Source organism: Scyliorhinus canicula, chromosome 7 (genome assembly GCF_902713615.1).
Source record: "Scyliorhinus canicula chromosome 7, sScyCan1.1, whole genome shotgun sequence".
Taxonomy (NCBI): Eukaryota; Metazoa; Chordata; class Chondrichthyes; order Carcharhiniformes; family Scyliorhinidae; genus Scyliorhinus; species Scyliorhinus canicula.
Window position 1 is genome coordinate 22,952,581 of NC_052152.1, and position 26,280 is coordinate 22,978,860.

General features: G+C 44.8%; 2 protein-coding genes across 2 annotated transcripts in view; one reads left to right on the forward strand and one right to left on the reverse strand.

Moving 5' to 3' along the window:
- Positions 1-22,689: 22,689 nt before the first annotated feature.
- LOC119968786 (non-histone chromosomal protein HMG-14-like) lies at positions 22,690-25,700 on the reverse strand. Its single transcript, XM_038801554.1, has 6 exons — positions 25,476-25,700; positions 24,702-24,725; positions 24,099-24,131; positions 23,963-24,013; positions 23,781-23,885; positions 22,690-23,706 (listed from the first exon to the last, which is right to left on the reverse strand). The coding sequence occupies exons 1-6, from the start codon at positions 25,488-25,490 to the stop codon at positions 23,668-23,670; spliced, it is 267 nt and encodes an 88-aa protein (XP_038657482.1). The 5' UTR covers positions 25,491-25,700; the 3' UTR covers positions 22,690-23,667.
- A 189-nt stretch (positions 25,701-25,889) lies between these two features.
- Positions 25,890-26,280, forward strand: part of get1 (guided entry of tail-anchored proteins factor 1) — a 76,951-nt gene continuing 76,560 nt past the window's right edge. The window contains exon 1 of the mRNA XM_038801553.1: positions 25,890-26,279. Within this exon, the coding sequence (XP_038657481.1) occupies positions 26,190-26,279 (90 nt within the window). The 5' untranslated portion in view covers positions 25,890-26,189. The remainder of the gene's footprint in view (position 26,280) is intronic.

A 26,280-nucleotide genomic window follows, 5' to 3' on the forward strand; every position in this document is an offset into this window, starting at 1 on the left:
TTATGGCTGTTTGAACATTAGGAAATTCATCAATATGATGGTACTAGGTATAGATGATATCGTGTCCAGTGAGAAAGAAGTACTTTTTTGATGCATATCTGACCTGATTCTGCAACATTATGCACAACTGAGCCACAACATAAGTAAGGAGGCAGTGATCTTGCCAACCATTATATTTCAGGTTTTCTGAATGTGTCTTTCAAGTACATGGCAAGTACATGTCCTTTGACTTAAAACAAGCTGAGTAACGGTGGCATGGTGGCGCAGTGGTTAGCATTGCTGCCTCACGGTGCTAAGGTCCCAGGTTTGAACCCCGGTCCTGGGTCACTATCTGTGCGGCGTTTGCACATTCTCCCCATGTCTGGGTGGGTCTCACCCCCACAACCCAAAGATATGCAAGTTAGATGGATTGGCCACACTAAATTACCCCTTAATTGGAAAAAAAAATAATTGGGCACTCTAAATTTATTTTAAAAAACAAGCTGAGTTGATTGCCCCCAGATATTAGCAGGTAGCTTTGACAGGAACTGAAGATTTATCTGGAGTTTTCTGAACTTCTTCTCATGCCAACTTTCACATTTAATAACTCTACCATAAACAGAGGTGTTTTGAAAGTGGCCCACAATTTCCATGCAATTAGTCAGTACAGCAGGTTTTGAATGAACACTGCAGTGATAGATGCTGTTAAATTATTCAGAGTAAGACCAGCAGAGAGCATAAAAGAACAACAGCAGTGAGAGCCAGAATAAAATAAGATAAAGAAGTGTCAAGTGCTTACAGTTTCTGTTATTGATGCTTTAAAGGTCTAGTTGATTGCCACCTTTATGGGGTTGTTGCAGTAACATTTTAAAAGATAATTGTGAATGACTTTTTAAAAAGCTTTTCTACACATCCCATTGTTAATACATGGTTCACTGGTTATACGCAGAGTGCATATTGGGTGAATGAGAATGGAAGTTCTTAAGTTGGCATGGACAGCGTGAGGAGCCATTGGAGATGGGGAGGGAACATGGGTGGGCATGAGGAGTATGGGGCTATTGGGATGGGTGGGGGCATGAATTGACATGGGCAAGACCTTTTGAAGTTATCTTTCAAAAGGTTCCCGCATCCAGACTTTGGTTCACCAGTCCATTGAAGGGCCATGAACCACATGTCTTTGCAAAGCTGGCTCAACTCCAGGGGCTACGAGATGCCTATTCCTGTAATGAAGCCGACCAGGTCAGGAATGCATGCCCACACTCTTCTCCCATGCCAGCAAAAATTGGGGCTATTGGGAATGGGATATGGGAATCCTGGAATTGGGTTCAAAGGCTTTGCGAAAATCCAGCCCAAAATGGTCAAACCTTTCCAGATAACTGGGTGGCTGTGTAATACTGAATGATGTAGGCCAGCAAACTACAGGTGCATTGCTGCTTGATTGCTAGGTTTATATATAGGATCTGGACATGTTCCCTATTGCCTTTATGTGGACGTATTACTATACAAGATATTGTCATACACCCTTTACCACTAATACATGACTGATAACTAGGAAACACAGAAAAAATTTGATCAATGCTCTTCATTGAATCAAGCCAATGGCACAATAGATTACAAATTCTTACAAGCAGTGGTTATGAGATATGGGTACCAATTTAAATGTTATAACGAGATTGCACGCATTCTGTCTTGACTGCTTACGTTGGGCTTGGCATGACCATAAGAACATAAGAACATAAGAACTAGGAGCAGGAGTAGGCCATCTGGCCCCTCGAGCCTGCACCGCCATTCAATGAGATCATGGCTGATCTTTTGTGGACTCAGCTCCACTTTCCGGCCCGAACACCATAACCCTTAATCCCTTTATTCTTCAAAAAACTATCAATCTTTACCTTAAAAACATTTAATGAAGGAGCCTCAACTGCTTCACTGGGCAAGGAATTCCATAGATTCACAACCCTTTGGTTGAAGAAGTTCCTCCTAAACTCAGTCCTAAATCTACTTCCCCTTATTTTGAGGCTATGTCCCCTAGTTCTGCTTTCACCCGCTAGTGGAAACAACCTGCCCACATCTATCCTATCGATTCCCTTCATAATTTTAAATGTTTCTATAAGATCCCCCTTCACCCTTCTAAATTCCAACGAGTACAGTCCCAGTCTACTCAACCTCTCCTCATAATCCAACCCCTTCAGCTCTGGGATTAACCTAGTGAATCTCCTCTGCACACCCTTCAGTACCACTATGTCCTTTCTCAAGTAAGGAGACCAAAACTGAACACAATATTCCAGGTGTGGCCTCACTAACACCTTATACAATTGCAACATAACCTCCCTAGTCTTAAACTCCATCCCTCTAGCAATGAAGGACAAAATTCCATTTGCCTTCTTAATCACCTGTAAACCAACTTTCTGTGACTCATGCACTAGCACACCCAGGTCTCGCTGCACAGCGGCATGCTTTAATATTTTATCGTTTAAATAATAATCCCGTTTGCTGTTATTCTTACCAAAATGGATAACCTCACGTTTGTCAACATTGTATTCCATCTGCCAGACCCTAGCCCATTCACTTAACCTACCCAAATCCCTCTGCAGACTTCCAGTATCCTCTGCACTTTTCGCTTTACCACTTATCTTAGTGTCATCTGCAAATTTGGACACATTGCCCTTGGTCCCCAACTCCAAATCATCTATGTAAATTGTGAACAATTGTGGGCCCAACACAGATCCCTGAGGGACACCACTAGCTACTGATTGCCAACCAGAGAAACACCCATTAATCCCCACTCTTTGCTTTCTATTAATTAACCAATCCTCCATCCATGCTACTACTTTACCCTTAATGCCATGCATCTTTATCTTATGCAGCAACCTTTTGTGTGGCACCTTGTCAAAGGCTTTCTGGAAATCCAGATATACCACATCCATTGGCTCCCCGTTATCTACTGCACTGGCAATGTCCTCAAAAAATTCCACTAAATTAGTTAGGTACGACCTGCCCTTTATGAACCCATGCTGCGTCTGCCCAATGGGACAATTTCTATCCAGATGCCTCACTATTTCTTCCTTGATGATAGATTCCAGCATCTTCCCTACTACTGAAGTTAAGCTCACTGGCCTATAATTTCCTGCTCTCTGCCTACCTCCTTTTTTAAACTGTGGTGTCACGTTTGCTAATTTCCAATCCACCGGGACCACCCCAGAGTCTAGTGAATTTTGGTAAATCATCATTAGTGCATCTGCAATTTCCCTAGCCATCTCTTTTAGCACTCTGGGATGCATTTCATCAGGGCTAGGAGACTTGTTTACCTTTAGCCCCATTAGCTTGCCCATCACTCCCTCCTTAGTGATAACAATCATCTCAAGGTCCTCACCTGTCATAGCCTCATTTCTATCAGTCGCTGGCATGTTATTTGTGTCTTCCACTGTGAAGACCGACCCAAAAAACCTGTTCAGTTCCTCAGCGATTTCCTCATCTCCCATTATTAAAACTCCCTTCTCATCCTCTAAAGGACCAATATTTACCTTAGCCACTCTTTTTTGTTTTATATATTTGTTAAAACTTTTACTGTCTATTTTTATATTCTGAGCAAGTTTACTCTCATACTCTATCTTACTCTTCTTTATAGCTTTTTTAGTAGCTTTCTGTTCCCCCCCCTAAAAAATTTCCCAGTCCTCTAGTCTCCCACCAATCTTTGCCACTTTGTATGCTTTTTCCTTCAATTTGATACTCTCCCTTATTTCCTTAGATATCCACGGTCGATTTTCCCTCATTCTACCGTCCTTCCTTTTTGTTGGTATAAACCTTTGCTGAGCACTGTGAAAAATCGCTTGGAAGGTTCTCCACTGTTCCTCAACTGTTCCACCATAAAGTCTTTGCTCCCAGTCTACCTTAGCTAGTTCTTCTCTCATCCCATTGTAATCTCCTTTGTTTAAACACAAAACACTATTATTTGATTTTACTTTCTCACCCTCCATCTATATTTTAAATTCCACCACATTGTGATCGCTCCTTCCGAGAGGATCCCTAACTATGAGATCATGAATCAATCCTGTCTCATTACACAGGACAAGATCTAGAACCGCTTGTTCCCTCGTAGGTTCCATCACATACTGTTCTAGGAAACTATCGCGGATACATTCTATAAACTCCTCCTCAAGGTTGCCTTGACCAACCTGGTTAAACCAATCGACATGTAGATTAAAATCTCCCATGATAACTGCTGTACCATTTCTACATGCATCAGTTATTTCTTTGTTTATTGCCTGCGCCACCATAACATTACTATTTGGTGGCCGATAGAATACTCCTATCAGTGACTTTTTCGCCTTACTATTCCTGATTTCCACCCAAATGGATTCAACCTTATCCTCCATAGCACCGATGTCATCCCTTACTATTGCCCGGATGTCATCCTTAAATAACAGAGCAACACCACCTCTCTTACCATCCACTCTGTCCTTCCGAATAGTTTGATACCCTCGGATATTTAACTCCCAGTCGTGACCATCCTTTAACTATGTTTCAGTAATGGCCACTAAATCATAGTCATTCACGATGATTTGTGCCATTAACTCATTTACTTTATTCCGAATACTACGAGCATTCAGGTAAAGTATACTTATGTTGGTTTTTTTACCTCTGTTTTGAATCTTAACATCTCCAGTTTTATTCCTTTTAGTATTACTGGGCCTATTCACTGAGCTCCCCTCAGCCACTGTACCTTGTACTGTCGCCCTTTTTGATTTTTGACTATGTCTTCTCTGCCTTGCACTTTTCCCCTTACTTCCTTTTGCTTCTGTCCTTGTTTTACTACCTTCTAACTTCCTGCATCGGTTCCCATCCCCCTGCCACATTAGTTTAAACCCTCCCCAACAGCTCTAGCAAGCACCCCTCCTAGGACATCGGTTCCAGTCCTGCCCAGGTGCAGACCGTCCAGTTTGTACTGATCCCACCTCCCCCAGAACCGGTCCCAATGCCCCAGGAATTTGAATCCCTCCCTCCTGCACCATCTCTCGAGCCACGCATTCATCCTATCTATCCTGACATTCCTACTCTGACTAGCTCGTGGCACTGGTAGCAATCCTGAGATTACCACCTTTGAGGTCCTACTTTTTAGTTTAACTCTTCACTCCCTGAATTCCGCTTGTAGGACCTCATCCCGTTTTTTACCTATATCGTTGGTGCCTATGTGCACCACGACAGCTGGCTGTTCACCCTCCCCCCCACCCCGAATGTCCTGCAGCCACTCCGAGACATCCTTAACCCTTGCACCAGGGAGGCAACATACCATCCTGGAGTCTCGATTGCGTCCTCGTGGATAGCACGTTTAGCGAGTTGGCCACACTGCAGGTGAAAGTTACTGAGGGAGATAGCAAATGGGTGACCAAAAGACAGAGCAAGAGTAGGAAGGCAGTGCAGGTGTCCCCTGCGGTCATCTCCCTGCAAAACAGATATACCGCTTTGGATACTGTTGGGGGAGATGGCTCACCAGGGGAAGGCGATTCTGCGTTGTCGCGCATCCTGAAGACCGCCTTGGAGAACGCTTACCCGAAGATCAGAGGCTGAATGCCCTTGACTGCTGAAGTGTTCCCCGACTGGAAGGGAACATTCCTGCCTGGCGATTGTCACGTGATGCCCGTTCATCCGTTGTCGCAGCGTCTGCATGGTGTCACCAATATACCACATTTCGGGATCTACTTTCCTGCTGTGTTTTTGCCATATTCGTTCTTGATGGAAAAGCTCCCACCCATTTTTTGAAGGTGTCAATGACCACCAACACATACTTATAACCATTTCTGCAAGGGGGTAGGGGTCCTATGTAATCTATCTGCAGATTCGTTCAGGGGCCATTAATGTGGCGGGTATGACTAAGTTGAGCTTTTTTTGCATATTTGTCCAGATTGTTCTGGGCACAGATCAAGCAATTCTCAATGTAGTGGGTTACATCAGCTTTTAAATCAGGCCACCAGCAGAGTGGTCTGAGGTGGGCTAAGGTGGGTTCAATGCCTTGGTGTCCATGATTGTCATGGAACTGACAAATGATCTGGTTCCTGTCCTGGCTGGGAACTACATAATGCCTTCTTTCAAAATCACACCGTCATGTGTGGTTATTGCATTTTTAAACTTATCATACGGGGCTGGGAAGGTTCCCTTTAAAACTTCCCTGAGTTTTGCATCTTCCTTCTGTGCTTCCGCTAAATTCTGAATGTTGGTCTGTGAGACCTGAACTGCGTGTACTGGGGTGCTTTCGGCGGGGGGGGGGGGGGTTCCAAAAATAACCATGCCTGGAACCTGCCTTCGCTAGAGCGTCTGCTTTAACGTTACCGGGGGGGGAGAACGGTGATGACTGCAAACTTTAATGATACCATATTTTCTATCTTTCGCTGTCTCTTAAGATATGTCGGAGTAATGGGGCCGAGGGTAGGGGTTTTCCGTCTGAGGAAACAAATCCTCTCGTTTCCCACAGGGGTAGGAATTCTGTTAAACTATTACAGACATACAAGCTGTCCGAATAGATGTCTGCTGGGGTTGGGAACGAGTCGGGGTGGTCTACAATATAAGTGATTGCAGCCAGTTCTGCTGCCTGCGAGCCTAAGTATCCTGGCAACTTTAGTGAAATCTCATCTAGGGGGCGTCCCTGCGCGTCCTCTACATAAATGCCGCAACCGGTGATTCTCTTTCCATTTAAAACTGTGGAGGTGCCATCCACATAAATCTTCAGGGGTGCGCACGTGTCTGTGGGCTGGCATCTCTGGTGTGTACTACCTGCATTCCTGGGAGGTGTCTTAGGTATAAATGGGCCTGTGTTGTGATTTGTGGTGATGATCTCACACTCATGAGGGGTGCCTGCATACTACAAATTATCGGCAAGGAAGGTGTGGGTCTTGGTTCTTTTTACTGTAATGTCCCATCCTGTAAAAGAAGGGTCCAACAGGCTGCGCGGATTTGGCTGACTGTGCCACCTTTAAGTCGGCCGTCTAACAATAGCTGTGTCGGGGTGTGTTCAGGGAGGATGGTGATGGGGTTGAGTCCTGTTATGTTTGCGAAGTATTGAACTGCCAAAAACTGCGAGCAAATGCCTTTCACAGGCAGAAAATCCTTTCTCGACAGGATCTAAAACGCGTGAGGCGTATGCTACGGGGCGTAATTGGTCATGGCGTTCCTGGAGGAGCACGGCCGAAAGGGTTCGGTCGGTGCTTGCTACTTCGTTAGTGAACGGGGAAAGTGGATCTGGGACCTGTAGTGCGGGGGCTGTGCTGAGTGCTCTTTTTAAAGCATCCGCAGCATCCGTATGCTGTGGAAACTATTCCCAAGGTGCTTGCTTCTTGAGAAGTGTGGATAGGGGCGCTGCTTTAGTGGCGAAACCGTCAATATGGTTTCGGCAGTAGCCAACCAGTCCTAGAAATGACCGGAGGGCCGAGACATTGTGGGGAAGGGGCAATTTGACGATCGAGTCAATTCTCTTCTGCTCGATCTCGTGTTTACCATGAGTATTACTGTACCCAAGTAAATCATTTTTTCTTTCAAAATCTGGGCCTTCTTGGGGTTGACTTTACATCCAATTTCTTTTAGGAGTCCTAAGAGTTCGGCGAGAAGCAAAATGTGCTCTCCCTTTGTGTCTGTTTGTAGTAGCAAGTCATCTACATATTGGACCAGACAATCGGGGCGGGTACATTTTGCTAATCCATTTGCCAGCTGTCGGTGGAATTTGAAGGGGGAGTTGTGTAAACCTTGTGGAAGGCACGTCCACGTATATTGTTGTCCCTGGAATGTGAAGGCAAATTTGTACTGGCACGCTTTATCCAATGGAATGGACCAAAAGCCATTGCTAATGTCCAAAACCGAAATTTTTTTTGACTGGAGTCCCTGTTTGAGCATGGTCTTGGGACTCGTAGCTATGGTGGGGGCTGCTGCTGGGGTTACTTTGTTCAGTTCCCGGTAATCAATGGTCAGTCGCCATGAAACATCCGGTATCCTGACGGGCCAAATAGGTGCATTGTTTGTGGAGGCTACTGATCTTAGTACGCCTTGGTCAAGTAAACTCTCTATTACCTTTGAGATTTCTCCCTCTGCTTCCTGGGGAAATCCGTACTGCTTCTGGGGTCTGGGGTCGGGACCTGTAATATGCACAGAGCCAGCCAATTTGCCAGAGTCGTGCTTGTGTTGTGCAAATGCTGCTTTGTGTTCCTGCAGGACTGCCCTAACCTGTTTGTCTGGACTAATGGCTCAAGGATCAATCCAGAAGTCTCCTACTGAGCTAATCCTGTTTTCATACTCTCCAACTGTGAGCATGGCGGGGGCTCGTGCTGCCTTTGCCATTTTCCAAACACACTTGTTTACCGGATCAAAAGAAAGGTTGTTGGAGCTCATAAAATCAATCCCTAGGATATGTTCAGCTGTCTGGGGCAGATCAACCAAATCTACGGGGTGCTTAGTTGTAATGTTACCTATTTGTATCGCTACAGGGGTTGCGATGTGTCCCTGTTGCAAATGACCTGTAAAACCGCTGAGTGTGATTGTGTCTGTTGTGGGCCACGTGTCTCGTTGAAACATCGTGGAGGAATTGAGTGTGGTGCGGGACCCTGCTGTGTCCAAAAGAAATTCTACGGGGTGTCCCCAGACTTTACCTGCTCCTACCGGTCTACCGGACTTGTCCCAAAGGGTGTCGTAGACCCAAGCTGGGGAGCCCGAACACCTTCAGTCGGTGCCGTTAATGTCTGCATTCTCTGAACGGGCGCTAACTCTATGGATCGGCTTTGCCCTATTCCTGTTTAGGGTGCCTGTCTGTTGGTTTCTCTGCTGCTTTTGGGATGCATTGCACTCTCGTGCAAAGTGTCCTAACTGTCCACAATTGTAACATTCTTGGGATTTGGGCTGGGTGGGCTGTTCCTGCGCTCATTTACCCATGCAGGGTTCTGGTGCGCTCTAACTGGATTCATAGCTGCTTCCTCTTCATCTGGTCTTATACATGCGGTTTTGCCTTGGACTGATTGCTCCCAAGCACAGGACAACCTTTTCAAAACCCATTTTTCATTGTGGGCCTCGACTGAGGGGTCATAATTTGCGCAAGCTCTCTGTCCTGCCTCTGTCGCATGAGAGACCAGGATTCGAGTCCATTTGGCCATATTATCTGCGGACAAATGGGCGCAGGCTAACTCTCCGAAAACTGCTGTAAAGTGTATCCACAAGCGTCCAGTAAACGCTGTGGGGTGCTCTGTTTTCTTTTGCCTACACTTGTTCAGACCTTCTACCGGGTCTCCTCTGTTATAGCCGATCGCATCTAGGATCGCTGTGTGCATTTCTTGGAGAGTGCCTCCTCCTACATTCTGTGGGTCGGGAAGGGCTGTCACGACTGAAGGGTCGAGGCTTAAAACCGTGAGCTTCACTTTCTCCTTCTCGTCCAGGCCGTACAAGGTGACCTGCTGTTTAACTCTAGCAAAAAACTGGTGGGGGTCTGATGTGGGAAGGAATGATGCAATTTTTCCACACGCGTCCCGTAATTGGGTTACGGTTAACGGGGTTGTATAAAGGAAATCTGCGTCTCCTTCTGCTGCGGCCCTGCGGTGTGTGGTTACACGGTTCATGGGGGTATGTTCTGTCTGTTCAGTCGGTGGTTGGGGTGCTTTCCTTTTCTGGGGTTTTTCCTGCGTACATGTCCCATGCACGTATCTATGGGCAGTTTTGTTCAATTCCTGCCAATCGGGGCAGTTTTCCTGATCTAACTGGGGTCCAAATGTACTTTGAAACCCATTCTGAACGGAAAGCAGAGATTGCAATTCTGCAATTTGCTTCCGGCACTTTGCGTGGTCTACGGAGCTCTGCCTTTGTTCCGTCGTGGAAGTGTGGAGTGCTCGTCGGGCTGCTTTCAAATCATTGCACTGTTTCTGCAATTTCTCAACGTGTTACTCGGTCTCCTGTCTTACCAAGACCGCACGTTGCGTGTCCTGGTAGGCCTTATCATATTGGGTTTGGAAACTACTCAAATGCGCGAGACAAGACTGGTGTGCCCTCTTGGCATCATCCGCCTCTCTGTCCTTCGCTGCTAACTGCTCTCTTAAATCCTTATTCTCCTTCTCAACTTCGCTCACATCTACCTCACTATTTCTGTCTCTCTCCTCAATCTCTCTACGGAGCGTCCTAACGACCTCCTCTGTGCCTCGCAATTATGCCAACCAGGGCACGATTGCCATCGGCTTGCGTGCTTTCCCTAAGCTCGTCTTGTGGATCTTTGACAAGTTCTCCCACCAAGTATGTCCTATACTCCCGGGACCTGTTTCGTCATTGGCGCAGAATTCACTCCAAAAGGGCCATCCTTTCTCTTTGAGATATTTTCTGATCTCATCTTCCCATACGGGACACTGTCCTACTCTACTGGTCACTGCGACCTCGAATTCCTGGAGGTTCATAAGGCGTTCCATTGCCTTCATTGCCATCTTCTCTATCTAGGTTCTCTACTGAATTTGGAACAGGGGGTGATAAAGTGGTGATGTAAACACGGGTACAGCTTACGCTATTTTCCGGCCTACAAAACTCCCGACAGTTTTACGCAATAAAATCTCTCAGGTTTATCTTATATCCCTGTTAGTACGCATGCATTAACACACTTCCAAATCTCGGCGGCTTGATCAGTATTGTTCTAACGCTTGTGGTTTTTCTGTTTCTAATTGGATTCTCAATTCAAATTTGGGTTCTCTCGGACTGGTTAGGCCACTTCTAGATCGAGTCCCGTCAGAGGTCGCCAGTAAATGTTGCTAATTGTGTTCTCTCTTTAATTGGCTCTGTTTATAGCGGTTAATATGGTCAACTGCCTTGATTCTAATTACGTTTGCTCAAGAGTCACAGATATCTTTCGATACCGCCACAAGGTTCAAAACTGAATACTGATCAAAGACTCGATACACCAGTTAGTAAGTTCTAAATCAATGCTCATTTATTTACATACACAGTCAAATATACTCATGCACAAAACTCTACCAACTAAATTATCACTACTACTAAAGCCTATACTTAGCTTCGGGCGTCCACTCAGTCAGAGGAACAATGGTCATTGTCCGGTTCTGAGGCTGCTGGGGTTGAGCTGGTACGGGATAGCAGATAAGAGCATCTCTCTTGTAGCGTGCGTTGACTTTGGACTTACTTGTTCTGGTGCAGCTGCTAGGCAGGTCTCTCCTTGCTGAGAGCCATGGCCAAGAGAGCGATTCTCTCTCGGGGCTTCTTCTTATACCTGAAGAGGGTTTTGCGCGCTTTTGGGTGGGCCTTGAACTTGGCCGCAATTAATTGGGCCATTTCTCGATCATTCCTATCGATTTCCTCCAATAAAAGGGTGGGTGCCCTGATTGCTGGGCGTGTCCTAGGTGGCCGTTGGCCTGCTTTGTTCTAGTCTCCTCTGGCACCGGGGTCTCTGCCTTGGTATTGTTCACTTAAATGTTACCTTTTTGTCCCCAGAGATGGCTCATTAGTATGGTAATGGATTTGCAGTATCGGTCTTGGCTGGGAGCTACGGTTCCAATCAACAGACAAACCTTGCACCTGCTTGCTTTCTCAGTATTGTCCATTTTCCCTGCATTCTTTGCAAAGTGTCCATTTTGTAATCCCAGATGGCTACAGGAGTATGCACATTCTCCCCGTGTTTACGTGGGTTTCGCCCCCACAACCCAGAAATGTTCAGGTAAGGTGAATTGGCCACGTAAATTGCCCCTTAATTGGAAAAATAATAATTGGGTACTCTAAATTTTTTTTTAAAATAGGAGGTTCATTGGTGATCATTTTCCAAAATTCTTTGGACTCTGGAATGGTTCCTACAGATTGGAGGGTAGCTAATATAAGACTGCTATTCAAAAAGGGAGGTAGAGAGAAAACAGGGAACTGTAGAACTGTGAGCCGAACATCTGTAGTTGGGCAGTTGCTAGAGTCCATTATGAAGGTTTAATAGCACACGATTTGGAAAGCAGTGGTCTAATCGAATAATGTCAACATGGATTTATGAATGGGAAATTATGCTTGACAAATCTACTGGAGTTCTTTGAAGATGTAACTAGTAGAGTTGACCAGGGACGCCACCTGTTGGATGTGGTTTATTTAGACTTTCAAAAGGCTTTCGACAAGGTCTCACATAGCAGATTACTATATAAAGTTAAAGCGCATGGGATTGCGGGTAGTGTCTTGAGATGGATAGAAAGCTGGTTAGCAGACAGGAAGCAAAAAGTTGCAGAATAAATGGGTCTTTTTCCGATTGACAGGCAGTGACCAGTGGGGTGCCACAGGGATCTGTGCTCGGACTCCAACTGTTCACATTATATATGAATGATTTTGACGACGGAACTAAATGCAGTATTTCCAGATGATACAAAGTTGGGTGCGAGAGTGAGCTGCGAGGAGGATGCAGTGATACTTCAGTGGGATTTGGACAGGCTGAGTGAGTGGGAACACGTATGGCAGATGCAGTATAATGTGGATAAATGTGAGGTTGTCCACTTTGGTAGCAAAAATAGGAAGGCAGATTATTATTTGAATGGGTATAAATTGAGGGAGGTGGATACTCAGCGAGACCTTGGTGTCCTCGTGCATCAGTCACTGAAAGTGAGAGCACAGGTACAACAGGCAATAAAGAAGGCGAACGGTATGTTGGCCTTCATTTTTAAAAAAAATATTTTTATTGAGCTTTTTACATTGTATATCACAAATTCACAAAGCCAATCAAAACCAACACATATATCAACAAAAGAAGTTCCAACCGACAACTGTATTAATAGCCTCCCTAAACAAATATATGTCTCTTGCGGATTTTACGTTGCCAGATTTGGCTAAAACACATATTCACAGTGGTTTATGTACAGTGCGGTTCTGGCATTAATTTGCCAGCAAACCGATCTCTTGCAGTTTTCCTCCCTTCTGCCTGTCCCGCATGATCCTCTAGGGTGCGTTCGCCCCCATTACCGCCTTCACCCCCTTCCTTTCTCTTCTTTGTTCCGTGACTTGCTCTGTTTCCCCTCCCCTCCCCCTACTTTATTCGTAGCTGGCTATGAACAGGTATCCATAGAATCCCTACAGTGCAGAAGGAGGCCATTTGGTCCATCGGGTCTGCACCAATCCTTCCATTCAAGTGTGTCTCTTGCAGGAAGATAACATTGGCACTCAGAGTTTTCAGATGGGTGAAGATTCTAGATCTATTCACTGGGTCGTTCAGTCCCATGAAGTTCCAGGTGACGATTCTAATGGGGCTTTCTGACCACCCCCCCCCCCCCCCCCCCCCAACTCCTGCAGGGTCAACTATACATATCTTGTGGATGCGCACCTATACTCCTGAGTTTCCCTTTGTTTGGGGGACATCCGAGATGGCCACATTCGTCATATTCACCAGGCGGCTGAGCCCCTGCACTTCTGAGTTTCCCTAGGTTCAGCGGCCATCCAAGATTTCCGTTGACGCCATATTCATCATGTGGACAGGCCCCTGCACTCAGGCGTTTCCCTTTCCCTTCCCCCTGACAGCAATCTTTACTTCCCCTACCTGCTGTGTTCCTTCTCGCCTCCACCTTCTCCCCACGCGTTTCCTCACCGTACCGCTCTCACTCCTTCCTTCCTGGGACTCGTAGCAGACCAAAAGCGAGGCAGATCTATCCTGCGTAAATGTCCGCACAAATTTGTCTGCTTCAGCCAATGAGGTTAAGTAATACTCCTTCCAGCGGAAGGTTATAATAATATAATAATCTTTATTAGTGTCACAGGTTACTATGAAAATCCCCTAGTTGCCACACCACAACGTCTGTTCGGGTACATAAGAGGGAGAATTTAGAATGTCCAATTCATCTAACAAGCACATTTTTCAGGACTTGTGGGGGAAACTGGAGCACCAGGAGAAAACCCACGCAGACACGGGGAGAACTTGCAAACTCCGCACAGATAGGGACCAAAGCCGTCAATCGAACCTGGGTCTGTGGCACTGTGAAGCAACACTGCTAACCTCTGTGCTACTGTGCTGCCTTACCCAGTGCTTGGCCGGGTACAGCATCCCAAACTGCACCTTGCTCTTGTATAGGGCTGCCGTGGCTGAGTTGAATTTAACCCGGCGCCTGGCCAGGTCTGCCCCAATGTCTTGGTATACAAGGATCAAGTATCCCTCCCATTTACAGGATCATGTATGCCTTGCCCAGTTCAGGATTTTCTACCCATTTTGGTACCGATGCAGCTTCACAATGATGGCCCAGGTCTGCTCCCCCATTTTGGGGCTCGACCAGAGTGACTTCTGGGCTCTGTCTATCTCTGGAGGTTTGGGGAGGTCCTCCTTCTCCCACAACTAGTTTCCCCAGCATCTGGGCCATGTGCTCCGTGGAGCTCCTGCCCTCGATGCTGAGGATCCGGTAGGTCCACAATGCGGAGATTCTGCCGTCACGACTGCCGCATTCATCGTTGCCATCACCTCTAGTTTGATGGAGTCTCTGAGCTTTAGGAGCTCCTACGTTAGGAGGTCCATCCACTCGCGTATCAGTGGGTAGTTCAGCATGTTTCTTGCTGACTCGGCCTGTTGGGGTACAGCCAGCTTTGTCCCATTCTGCGAGCGTGTCGTCACCCCATCCTTTCTTTCAAGGCTCTTACTGATCCTGCTGTCTTTTCAGCCTCTAGAATTGTTTGCGGGCATTTTTCGGTAGCTGTGGTGATCTTGAAGAAGGATGGGGCGGGGGGGGGGGGGGGGGGGGGGAGGTCCACAAAATTAGTAGCCTATTTTGGGACTAAAAGTGTCAAATTCCAGCTTCCAGGAGAGCCACCTTCCCTGCATCTGCTCAGCACACCCACATCACCAGATGTCATGTTGGCATTCATAGCAAAGGTTTTGAGTATAAGAGCAGGGATGTTTTACTACAATTGTAGGAGTATCGTGTACAGTTTTGGTGGTCCTTATCTGAGGAAAGATGTTCTTGCTATGGAGGGTGTGCAGCAAAGATTTACCAGGCTGATTCCTGGGATGGCGGGACTGTCATATGAGGAGAGACTAAGTCTGCTAGGATTATATTCATTGGAGTTTAGAAGAGTGAGAGGGGATATCACAGAAACTTATGAAATTCTAACAGGATTAGACAGGGTAGATTCAGAAAGAATGTTCCCGATGGTGGGGAGTCTAGAACTAGAGGTTATAGTTTGAGGATAAGGGGTAAACCTTTTAGGATTGAGCTGAGGAGAAATTTCTTTACCCAGAGACTGGTGAATCTGTGCAATCCGTTACCACAGAAAGTAGTTGTGACATTCCAAGAATAAATTAGATATAGCTCTTGGGGCTATAGAAATTAAGGGATAAGTGGGGAAAGTGGAATCAGCATATTGAACTTGATGATCATAATGAATGTCGGAGCAGGTTCGAAGGGCCGAATGGCCTCCGCCTGCTTCTATTTTCTATATATGTTTCTATATATTCCAGGTGGATGCCATCCATCGCTTTCTTCAAGTATCTGTTTGTGACCAGCAGCTAGGGGAAGGGAAAGGGGAGTGGTGAGGCGTGAGGAATTGAACCTTGGTCCCTGGCACTGTGAGGCAGCAGTGCCAACCACTGTGCCATCATGCCACTCCAAATGCATTAAAAGGCGCCAAGGATAATATAACAGAGAAAAGTGAGGATTGTCAATTATGCAATGTTTTATTTTGTTTCAACCATTATTTTGAATATTATGGACAGGATTCTCCCATCTGGGGACTAGGTCTGGTGACTGGGGCAGGAAGGTGCTTCATAGCGCCAGGAATCTGGGATCAATTCCTGGCTTGGGTCACTGTCTGTGTGGAGCACTTTCTCCCTGTGCCTACTTGTGACACTAATCTTTTTAGAAAATCTTTATTAGGGTCACAAGTAGGCTTACATCAACATTGCAATGAAGTTACTTGAAAATCTCCTGGTCGCCACACTCCGGCGCCTGTTCAGGTAGACAGAGGGTGAATTCAGAAGCTCCAAATTAGCGAACAGCACATCTTTCGGGACTTGAGAGGAAACCCATGCAGTCACGGGGAGAAAGTGCAGACTCCGCACAGACAGTGACCTAAGCCAGGAATTGAACCCAGGTCCCTGGTGCTGTGAAGTAACAGTGCTAACCACTGTGCTACCCTGCCACCCCAACTTTATCAAATTGCTTCCTTCTCAGGGCAACAGCTACTGAGAATACCCAATAAACATAAATCTGGGGATTTGGAAGAACATAGTAGATTTAGATTGGCATATTCCGGAAGGGTGTCTCCAGTGGGAAATTGTAAGAGTAAATGCCTGACAGCACAGGATGGAGGTCATCTCATCTCACTGTACACCAAAAAAGATGTCTTATACCCACCAACCAGGTGGGTAAAAGACTAAAAGAAAGAGCAGAGTGCAAGTTTCCATCACCTAAGGAAATCTAAACAGCTGTTTGGGAGTACAGTTGGGTAGGTACTTACAACTTTTATTAGTTATAATTAAGATATCATTCAGTGATTGTGTGTGATATATATTCTATAATAACAAAGATTAGAGAAGAAGGGCCCTAGTTGATAGTTTGATATTAAAAGAATTAATTTAACTTAAAAGGGGTAAGACATGGCAGGAGAACTCCCAAATCATGGTCTGATCTTATTGCTCCACTTGGGAGACCAGGAACAGCATGTGTGCAGGAAATGTCTCCAGCTGCAGCTCCTGGAAACCTGAAAAGGTTTCTATAGGTAGGATAGAGAAAAAGATTGACAAAAATGAAGGTAGCAGCATTACAATCAGAAACAGGGGCATTCAGAATGGGGAACAAGGGACTAGCTAAAGAATTAAATTCATACTTTGCTTCGGGCTTCACAAAGGAAGACATGAACAATGTTCCGCAAGTTCCAAGAAACATGGGCGCGATTCTCCGCACTCCCGACGGTGTGGAGAATAGCGTGGCTCGTAAAATTTTACGGCCACGCTGTTCCGACGCCCTCCCGCTATTCTTCCCCCCCCCCCCCCCCCCCCCACACGCCCGACTCCCGATACGAATCGCTGCCGCCGTTTTTTTACGGCCGGCAGCGATTCTCAGCTGATGGATGGGGCGAGTTCCCAGCCCTTTACGGCTGTTTTTACGAACGGCAAACACACCTGGTCTGGCCGTTCGTAAAAACGGCCGTAAACTGCCGATTTTTAAAACCATGGCACCGATTGGCACGGCAGTACCACGGCCGTGCCAAGGGTGCCGTGGGCCCGCGATCAGTGCCCACCGATCGCGGGCAGCGGGCCAGATGCCCGCGCACACTTTGTCCTTCCGCCGCCCCGCAGTATCCATTTGCGGGGTGGCTGAGGGGCATCCCGGTCCGCGCATTTGCGCGGGTTTCGCGCAATTGCGCGATGACGTCATCCGCGCATGCGCGGGTTGGAGTCTTCCAATCCGCGCATGCGCGGCTGACGTCATATGAGGCGTCAGCCGGCGCTAACTCTGGCAAGCGGGCTTAACGAAATTCGTTAAGCCCGCGATGCCGGAGTTTACGGCGTCGGGATGCTAGCCCCAACCGGGGACCAGAATCGGTTCCCGGTCGGGAAGGGGGGGCTGGCGTCAAACCCGCCCGGATTTGACGCCAGCCTTACGATTTCTCCCCATATGGGAGAATCGCGCCCCATATGTTTTAGAGAAGGAAATCAGTATTAGTAGAGGAAAGTTTTGTGGAAATTAAAGGAACTGAAGGTAGATAAATCTCTCTCCAGGGCCTGATAGTCTTCATCCCACAGTACTAAAGGAAGTGGCCCAAGAAATAGATCCTTTGTTGATCATTTTGAAAAATTCTTTGGCACGGTTCCTACAGATTGGAGGGTAGCTAATATAAGCCCGCTATTTAATTCCACCGGGTGTTCCGGTTCCCTCCCACAAGTCCTGAAAGACGTGCTGTTAGGTAATTTGAGCGTTCTGAATTCTCCATCTGTGTACCAGAACAGGGACCGGAATGTGACGACTAGGGGATTTTCACAGTAACTTCATTGCAGTGTTAATGTAAGCCTACTTGTGACAATAAAGATTATTATAAAACAGGAGGTAGACAGAAAAGAGGGAACGATAGACCAATGAGCCCAACGTCGGTAACAGGGAAGTTGCAAGAATTTCACAGCACAGCATTTTGGAAGCAATGGTACAATCAAAGTCAGCACAGATATACGAAAGGGAAATCATGTTTGACAAATTCACTGGAATTCTTTGATTGATCTTGTAGAGTTGACCAGGGAGAACCAGGGCATGTGGTTTGTTTAGACTTTCAGAAGGCTTGTGACAAGATCTCACACAAGATTACTATGTAAAGTTAATGCGTATGGGATTTAAAGCACATGGGATTGCAGCCAGTGTTTTGAGGTGCAGAGAAAGCTAGTTAGCAAACGGGAATCAAAGAGTTGGAATAAATGAGTCTTTTTCTGATTGGCAGGCAGGGACTAGTGGGGTACCGCAGGGATCTGTGTTAGGACCACAACTGTTCACATTATATATTAATGATTTGGACAAGGGAACTAAATGTATTATCTCCAAATTTGCAGACGATACAAAATTGGGTGGTAAGGTGAGCTGTGAGGATTGAGGCAGTTGGTTCAGCAGGATTTGGACAGGCTGAGTGAGTGGGAATATGCAGTATAATGTAGATAATTTCAAGGTATCCACATTGGTAGCAAAAATAGGAAGGCAGATTATTTAATTGGGTGCAAATTGAGAGGTGGATACTCAGCAAGACTAAGCGTTCTCTCGCACAAGTCGCTGAAAGTAAGCACACGGGTACAAGAGGCAGTAGTGAGAGGATTCGAGTAAAGGAATAGGGATGTTTTACAATTGTATAGGGCATTGGTGAGGCCACAACTGGAGTATTGTGCAATTTTGGTGTCCTTTACCTGAGGAAGGATGTTCTTGCTATGGAGGAAGTGTAGCGAAGGTTTATCAGGCTGATTCCTGCGATAGCAGGACTGTCATATGAGGAGAGACTAAGTTAGTGAGGTGGGGGGGGGGGGGGGGGGGGGGGGGAAGAGAGTTTCTAACAGGATTAAACTCAGAAAGAATGTTCCCGATGGTGGCAGAGTCGAGAAGTAGGTCATAGTTTGAGGATAAGGGGTAAATCTTTTAGAGCTGAGGTGAAGAGAAATTTATTCATCCAGAGTGGTGAAGCTGTGGAATTCACGACGACAGAAGAGGCTAAAACATTGCACGATTTCAAGGAATTAGATATAGCACTTGTGCGTGTGTGTGTGTGGGTGGGGGGGGGGGGGAGAAGAGAGAGAGAGAGAGAGAGAGAGAGAGAGAGAGAGAGAGAGAGAGGAGGAAAAAGAGAAGGCAGGATCATAATATTGAATATGATTAGCAGTGATGATAATGAATGGCAGAACAGGCAAGGGCCGAATGGCATCTTCCTGCTTCTATTTTTTTAATTCACATTTCTATCTCCAGGCACTGAAGATTCTGACTTGGACAAACTGCCATTGCTTCACCAGTTAGAATCCTAGCACTCCCCACCTAGTAGCATGGTGTGAGCATCCTCACCACATGGACTATAATTGTTCAAGGTAACTGACCTATCTTCTCATGGGTATTGGAAGCAATGGTGATGTCTCAGGAAAGAGTTAGACAATTAAAGTTTTCAGCATATTTGTGAAAGCTGACTCCTTACCCAAGAGTAATCTGGATAGTCAGGCTTAGATTGCTATCAAAAGGCAAGTTTTCTCTCCTGAGTTAGATCACAAGACATAGGAGCAGAATTAGGCCACTTGGCCCAGAGTCTCCTCCGCCATTCAATCATGGCTGACATTTTCTCATCCCCATTCTGCTGCCTTTTCCCCATAACCCCTGATTGATCCAGAACCTACCTATCTCCGTCTTAAAGACACTCAGTGAATTGAGCTCCACAGCATTCTGCAGCAAAGATCCACAGATTCACCACCCTCTGGCTGAAGAAATTCCTCATCCGTTTTAAAGGATTGTCCCTTTAATGTGAGATGGTGTCCTCAGGTTCTAGTTTTCCCTACAAGTGGAAACATCCTCTCCATGTCTACTGTATCCAGGCCTCGCAGTATCTTGTACCTTTCAATAAGATCTCTCATCCTTCTAAACTCCGAGAACTGACCCAAAGTCCTCAAACATTCCTTATACGACAAGCTCTTCATTCCAGGGATCATTCGTGTGAACCTCCTCTGGACCCTTTCCACGGCCAGCACATGCTTCCTTAGATATGGGGTCCAGAACTGCTCACAATACTCCAAATGGGGTCTGACCAGAGCCTTATACAGCCTAAGTACATCCCTGCTCTTGTATTCTAGCCCTCTTGACATGAATGCTAACATTGCATTTGCCTTCCTAACTGCCATCTCAACCTGCACGTTAACCTAAAGAGAAGTGAACAAGGACTCCCAAGTCCCTTTGTGCTTCTGCTTTCCAAAGCATTTCCCCATTTAGAATATAGTCTATGCCTAGATTCCTCCTTCCAAAGTGCATAACCTCAATTTTCCACATTGTATTTCATTTGCCACTTCATTGTCCACTCTCCTAGCTTGTCCAAGTCCTCTGCAGCCCCCTTGATTCCTCAATATTACCTGTCCCTCTACAGATCTTTGTAGTCAGAGGTTTTTTGTCACTGGCCTTGAAATCTAGATACGGCTGATGAAGAAGTCTAGGGTCATGAACAGAAAACCTCTAAATATTTGCTGCTTGGTCACTTTTTGTACAGCACCATTCCCATATCTTAGAATTTACAGTGCCGGCCATTCGGCCCATCAAATCTGAATCAGCCCTTGGAAAGCACACCCCACACAACTCCTCCACCCGTTTCCCCAGTAAACCCAATTAACCTTTTTGGACACCAAGGGCAATTTAGTATGGCCACTCCGCCTGACCTGTACATCTTTGGACTGTGGGAGGAAATTGGAGCACTCAGAAAACCCACACGCACACAGGGAGAACAGGCAGACTCCAGTGACCCAAGCCGCGAATTGAACCTGGGACCCTGGAGCTGTGAAGCAACTGTGCTAACCACTATGCTACCGTGCTACTATAGCACCGTGACCGTGCATGCTATATTTGGAAAGCAGTTGTTTCACATCAGCCCCATATCAAGCATAAAGTATATTGAGTAACGGAACAAAACAAAAGCAAATATGTAGCAGCAATTTAAAGATGGAGAGTAATCTACACACTTTTATGTAGCTCGACTTAGAATTAGAAAACAAAGGCAAACTAGGAACCAAAACTAATATATGTTCTTCACTTCAGGTTCCAGCAGATGACTGTCGTGCTATGGTTGAACCACCTCAGGGTGGCTGAATCACCTCGGGTAATTGATTTCCTCAAAACAGTTTGAGAATTCTGCATTGGAATGGTAGCTACACTGAAAATTAGCGATTAAATCTGAACAGGATTGGTCCTTCCTGAAGCCAACTCTCAAGTCTTCACATTTGTTTGAGTTAGTCTGCAGGCAATTTAAAACAAAACTCCCTTCCAATGATAACTAATTCATTTTAAACTCGTGCATTTTTGCCCCCTTCCTGATAGCTAGGTGTGGACAGTTGTACTAACGACTTGTTTCCTATTAGGCTCACCCTGAATTTAAAAACAGAAGGGCTATTAGTGCATATGGAACTTTCCCAGTATTAATAAATGTCTTACAAAATTAATTTCACCCTCCATACAAAATCTTCTTGAGCATAGATTGAAATCTAAACAGAATAACGTGCCATGATCCCGCCTCAGTGCGAATTTCAAAAGATACAAACCTGAATTTCATGTTCACGCAGATTTAAGTGGACTAACCTGACTATTTAAGAGCACTCAGTACTGGACAATTTAGTCATATTGCAAGAATTATCACAAAAAAAACCTGAAGCACGTCAGTTACTTACACATCGGACGCCAGGATCAAATCCATCACTAAATCTTTAAGATTACACAAGATTTGTATGCAAGTACCAAGGTAGATAGTGGAATTTGCATGTGGCATCTTTCAACTTTGGCAATAAATTTCTTCTCATAAAGACAGTCGGAGTATTTGTTTTGGCCAACCATTGCTTTAGATCCAACCTCCCACACATATCCCTAGAGCACTGGTGACATTCTTTTACTTTGTCCTGTACACACTGTATGCCCCATCTCACTTATTTCACAGAATCCAGACACAACTTTCATCAGATGTTTAACTATATTGTAATAAGCTACTTATTCCTAGACTTTGTCCCCTATCATACACTCTCCATTAACCTCAGTTTATCCAAAACTGCTGCCTGTATCCAAACCCGCCACTCAAGTCCCCTTCATCAATCACTCATGCTTGCTGACGTATATTGGCTCCTTGTTCAAAATTCTCAACCTAATGTTCAAATCTCTTCATGGCTGAGCCCCTCCCAACTCTCTAAATTTCTCCATCTTGCAGCCCTCAAGCTGATCCTCCAGTGCTGGTTTGTTATACATTCCAATTACCTTCACCAAGCCTCCAGTTAGCAAAGGGCCTAAACTATGTAGTTCCTTGCCTAAATCTTTCCATCCTCCTGGAGCCTCCAAAACCTATGTGTTTGACCAAGCCTTTGATCAACTGACCTAATATCCCCTGATGTGGCTTGGTGTCAAATATTCCTGTGAAGTGCCTTGAAACCAGTGCTCTGTTAAATGCAATTTATTGTAAATAGTTGTTTTTATATTAAAATCCATGTTCAACATCCAACTCAAATATGATTTTTTTTTAAAAAAGATCAGTCAATTTCTATAATCTAAAAATCCACAAAGTCAATGCTTAAGCTATGTATTTTATTGATTTTTATTTTAAATCCACCATTACACAGATACAGCTATGAACAGTCTGTACAATCCTACACAGAACCTGTACGGAAATAGAAATTGAATGCCTTCAATACATGTAGTTAAATGTTAATATCATAATTCTACAAGTTCCAGTGACTCTTCAGCATGATGTTTTCGAAAACAATGTCAGTAACTACGGGACAGAAACGTTGACCAAATATGTATAACACTTCTGTTATGCACCCATCGTGGTCAATCTTTTCTGTAGGCAACTGCACCTATCCATTATGCTGACAAGCCACACTATAAACCCCCAAAACTATCTTACTGAACCCATTCGCAGCAGTTTTCACAGAAGAAAAGAGAAATCCAAGAAACACGATCACAGATATAGCCAAGACAACATTGCCACAGATTAAGAGGGAAATCCATGACTAAAGCAGGTTTTATTAGGCAAAGTTATCTATTAAAATTTCAAACAATGGGCACACAAGTTACCTAACATTTAGATTGTTTAACATACAAATGAATGCAAAATATTTTCAAAAAAAGCCAAAATTTAAGATTTTTCCTTTAAATGTCCATGACAGCCATGTTAACAAACTTTTTCCACCCTTGCCCATGGAATGTTACATTATATTTGGATTAAAAAGTGACTTTCAAACTCACTAACATATCTCAAGTGTGTTTGTGGATTTCATGATAAAAATCCCTGTAACATCCAAGTACACAATTCTTTTATCTTTAATATAAAAAAATTAACATTTACAGACATGAACACCTTTAGATGTAAAATGGGTGGCAGGGGAAGGAAGAACAAGTGTAGTTGTGCTGGGATTCCCTCCTATTTCAAAATGTGTTGCCTATTATTGAACTACTAAAACCTTGCATTTACAAAATAGTTGATAAAAATATTCCTCTGAATTGTACAAGAGGTACAACGACCAAAGATATAGGGACAAGACAGATGTTATTCTGACTTGGCTTCGTTCTCTCCAGCGGCAGGTGCCTGAAAAATATGAATCTGCATTAATATCCAAAGTAAACAAAAAATCATATAATCATTTTGATTAATCTATTTACCTCATTGTTTTTCCGTTCACCGTTTTCTGCAGGTACCGAATCATCAGTGGCTTCCTGATTAGCCTGTGGGGGATTTGCTTTTGCTGTTCTGGCCTTGACCTTTTTCTGCAGAAGAAAAGCAGTTCTGGGGCATGTTTCAGAAAAAAAAAGTTTCAGAATTTAGAAAAATAACAAAAACTCACTTGAGCAGCTGGTTTCCTTTTTGGGTTTTCATTGGTTGGTTTTATATGTCTCTAAGAAGGTGCAAGGTAATAAATAGATCAGCCACATTTAAAAAAAAACTACTTGAATAAAAAGTTAATTTCCTTTACAGCTTACCTTCCTCAATTGCATGGAAGTTGATGGTAGGGACTATAAGAGAGCAAAATGAGCAAGTTTATAGAACAGAAATACATATCCTCCCCAAAGTTTAACCTCTTACACTTAATTTTTGTTGCTTACACACATCAATAGAAAGAAACATCTGCAACCAAGCTCAGCATTTTGAAAACTTAGGGGAGTGCAGAAGCCAAATTAAGGCCAATAATCTATTGATTCATAACAATATTTACTTTCTTGATAACAAAGCATTAATACAGCAGTCAAGTGGTACAACTTAATTTTACCCAAAAATAAACTAGTAAGCAATTTACATTTTCAGTAGTGGTGCAGTACTATATGGAAGGGGCAATTACTCCACTTCAAGACAAAGCAAAAAATAAAAGTAGGTCATGACATTCGTAAAAGGATACCACTTTTACTAATTTTAACTAGTTATTCAGTGTGAAGGTAATGAACTCTTATTGTTTCAAAACACAGCAAACCTGTTGCACAACTGCAATCTATGACAAGGCACACCAGACTTTTATAAAACCAAACTATCAAACATCTGGACTAAAACTGTTATGACCTTGCCAACAAGATAATAAAAATGCATCTTACTTTGTCTATTACTCTATCAGTGGCCTGTTGAATAAAAGATACGGTAGTTAAAAATAAATAATTTAATAGCTTCACAACAACGTCACCAAGGGATAGGAAGAAACAGAAAGCCTTCAGGACGAGGATGGTACTGCTGAAGTGTTTGCAAACAGTGCAGAGCCTGTTAAGATATGGGGGGGGGGGGGGGGGGGGGGGGGGCAGTAAGGGACGCAATGCAAATCTTCCCGCCTATTTGTAACCTGCTGGACGAACTTCAGAACTCCGTGTTGCATTCTCACCCCTCCAAATGGTTATACAGAACATTCGAGATTCTGAATGGAGCTGCCAGTTTGCAGCAGCGACAGCCTAAAAGCAACATGGCTCTTTACCACCCCCCTCCCCCCCCCCCTTTGTCTGCGGGAAAAGCCCGCCTAAAAAAAGGTATGCGGGAAGAAAACATTTGCAATTTTTTTTGCGCGGGAGGTAACAAGCCATCGTTTGAGTCATTTACTTAAAAATAAATTGCCCTTCCACAGAATTAATGGAAGCGCATTTTCCCCCAGACTCTTTCTGCCAGAAAATTGCCCCACATTTAAAAAAAACAATCGTTTTACTTCAGAACAGGATATTTAAAAAAATAGAAATATATATTCATGCTCGATTAAATTCCTTGCCCCGAAAAGACTGCAGAATTCTGAATACAATTACACGCATAAAGCGAACATGCAATCTACTCGCAATTTCTTTCGCCCCCCTTTATTTTTCTAAAAAATAAACGAAATTAAAGCTACTCACCACCTTCTTCGGCATGTTTGGAGAGTTTAAAAAAAAAATACGTATAACGAAAAATAAAAATTTGGGGGTGGGGAGAGGGAGGGAAACTAAAAGGCAAACAGATCCTGCAACAGCAAATTGTGCCGACAGCCCCGAATGCTATACAACTACCTTGTTACAATACAACTATGGAACGTTAATACATCCAAACCAACTAGTTCCAGCCAGATCCCTTCCTTTACTCAATGTCACCCAACGTGATGATGGCCCCCGTGCGTCCATTGGCCGCCGCGGCTCATTAACATGCATTCAAACCATAACGAGCCACCTGAATGGTGCTCTCGGGCTGTCAATCACTCCAGCCTCTCCCCCTCCCCCCCACCCCGGGTTCAGGGTTGGTTGAGGCGGGCGCGCAGGGAAAAGCTCTGCTGATTGGAGCTGTCCTCTCACATGGGGGCGGGGGGGTTCGCTGCTTTTAACAAAGGCACCATGTAAAACCTATTCGTCTTTTTAAATCTCCATCTAGTGCATTAAATCCATTGCATCCCACTCCTCTCACTGCGGACTTGTTTCATGCTGTGCCTCCCTCAAGCTGACCACTTGACAAGCAAAGTCCTTTAAATTAGTTTGGAGGGGGACATTGAGCCGAATGCCTGGAGTTTAACTCTGCTCTTGTCGGTGTGTGTGTGTGTGGTGTGTGTGCGCTTTCCTGGGGTGGGGTTAAATGACAGCAATATGGCGGAGAGCTATGCGTGGTTGTTAGTGCTTGGTTCAGTTTTGCTATGCAGTCTGTTCAAGATGCTGCTGCCGACCCTGTCCTCACTTG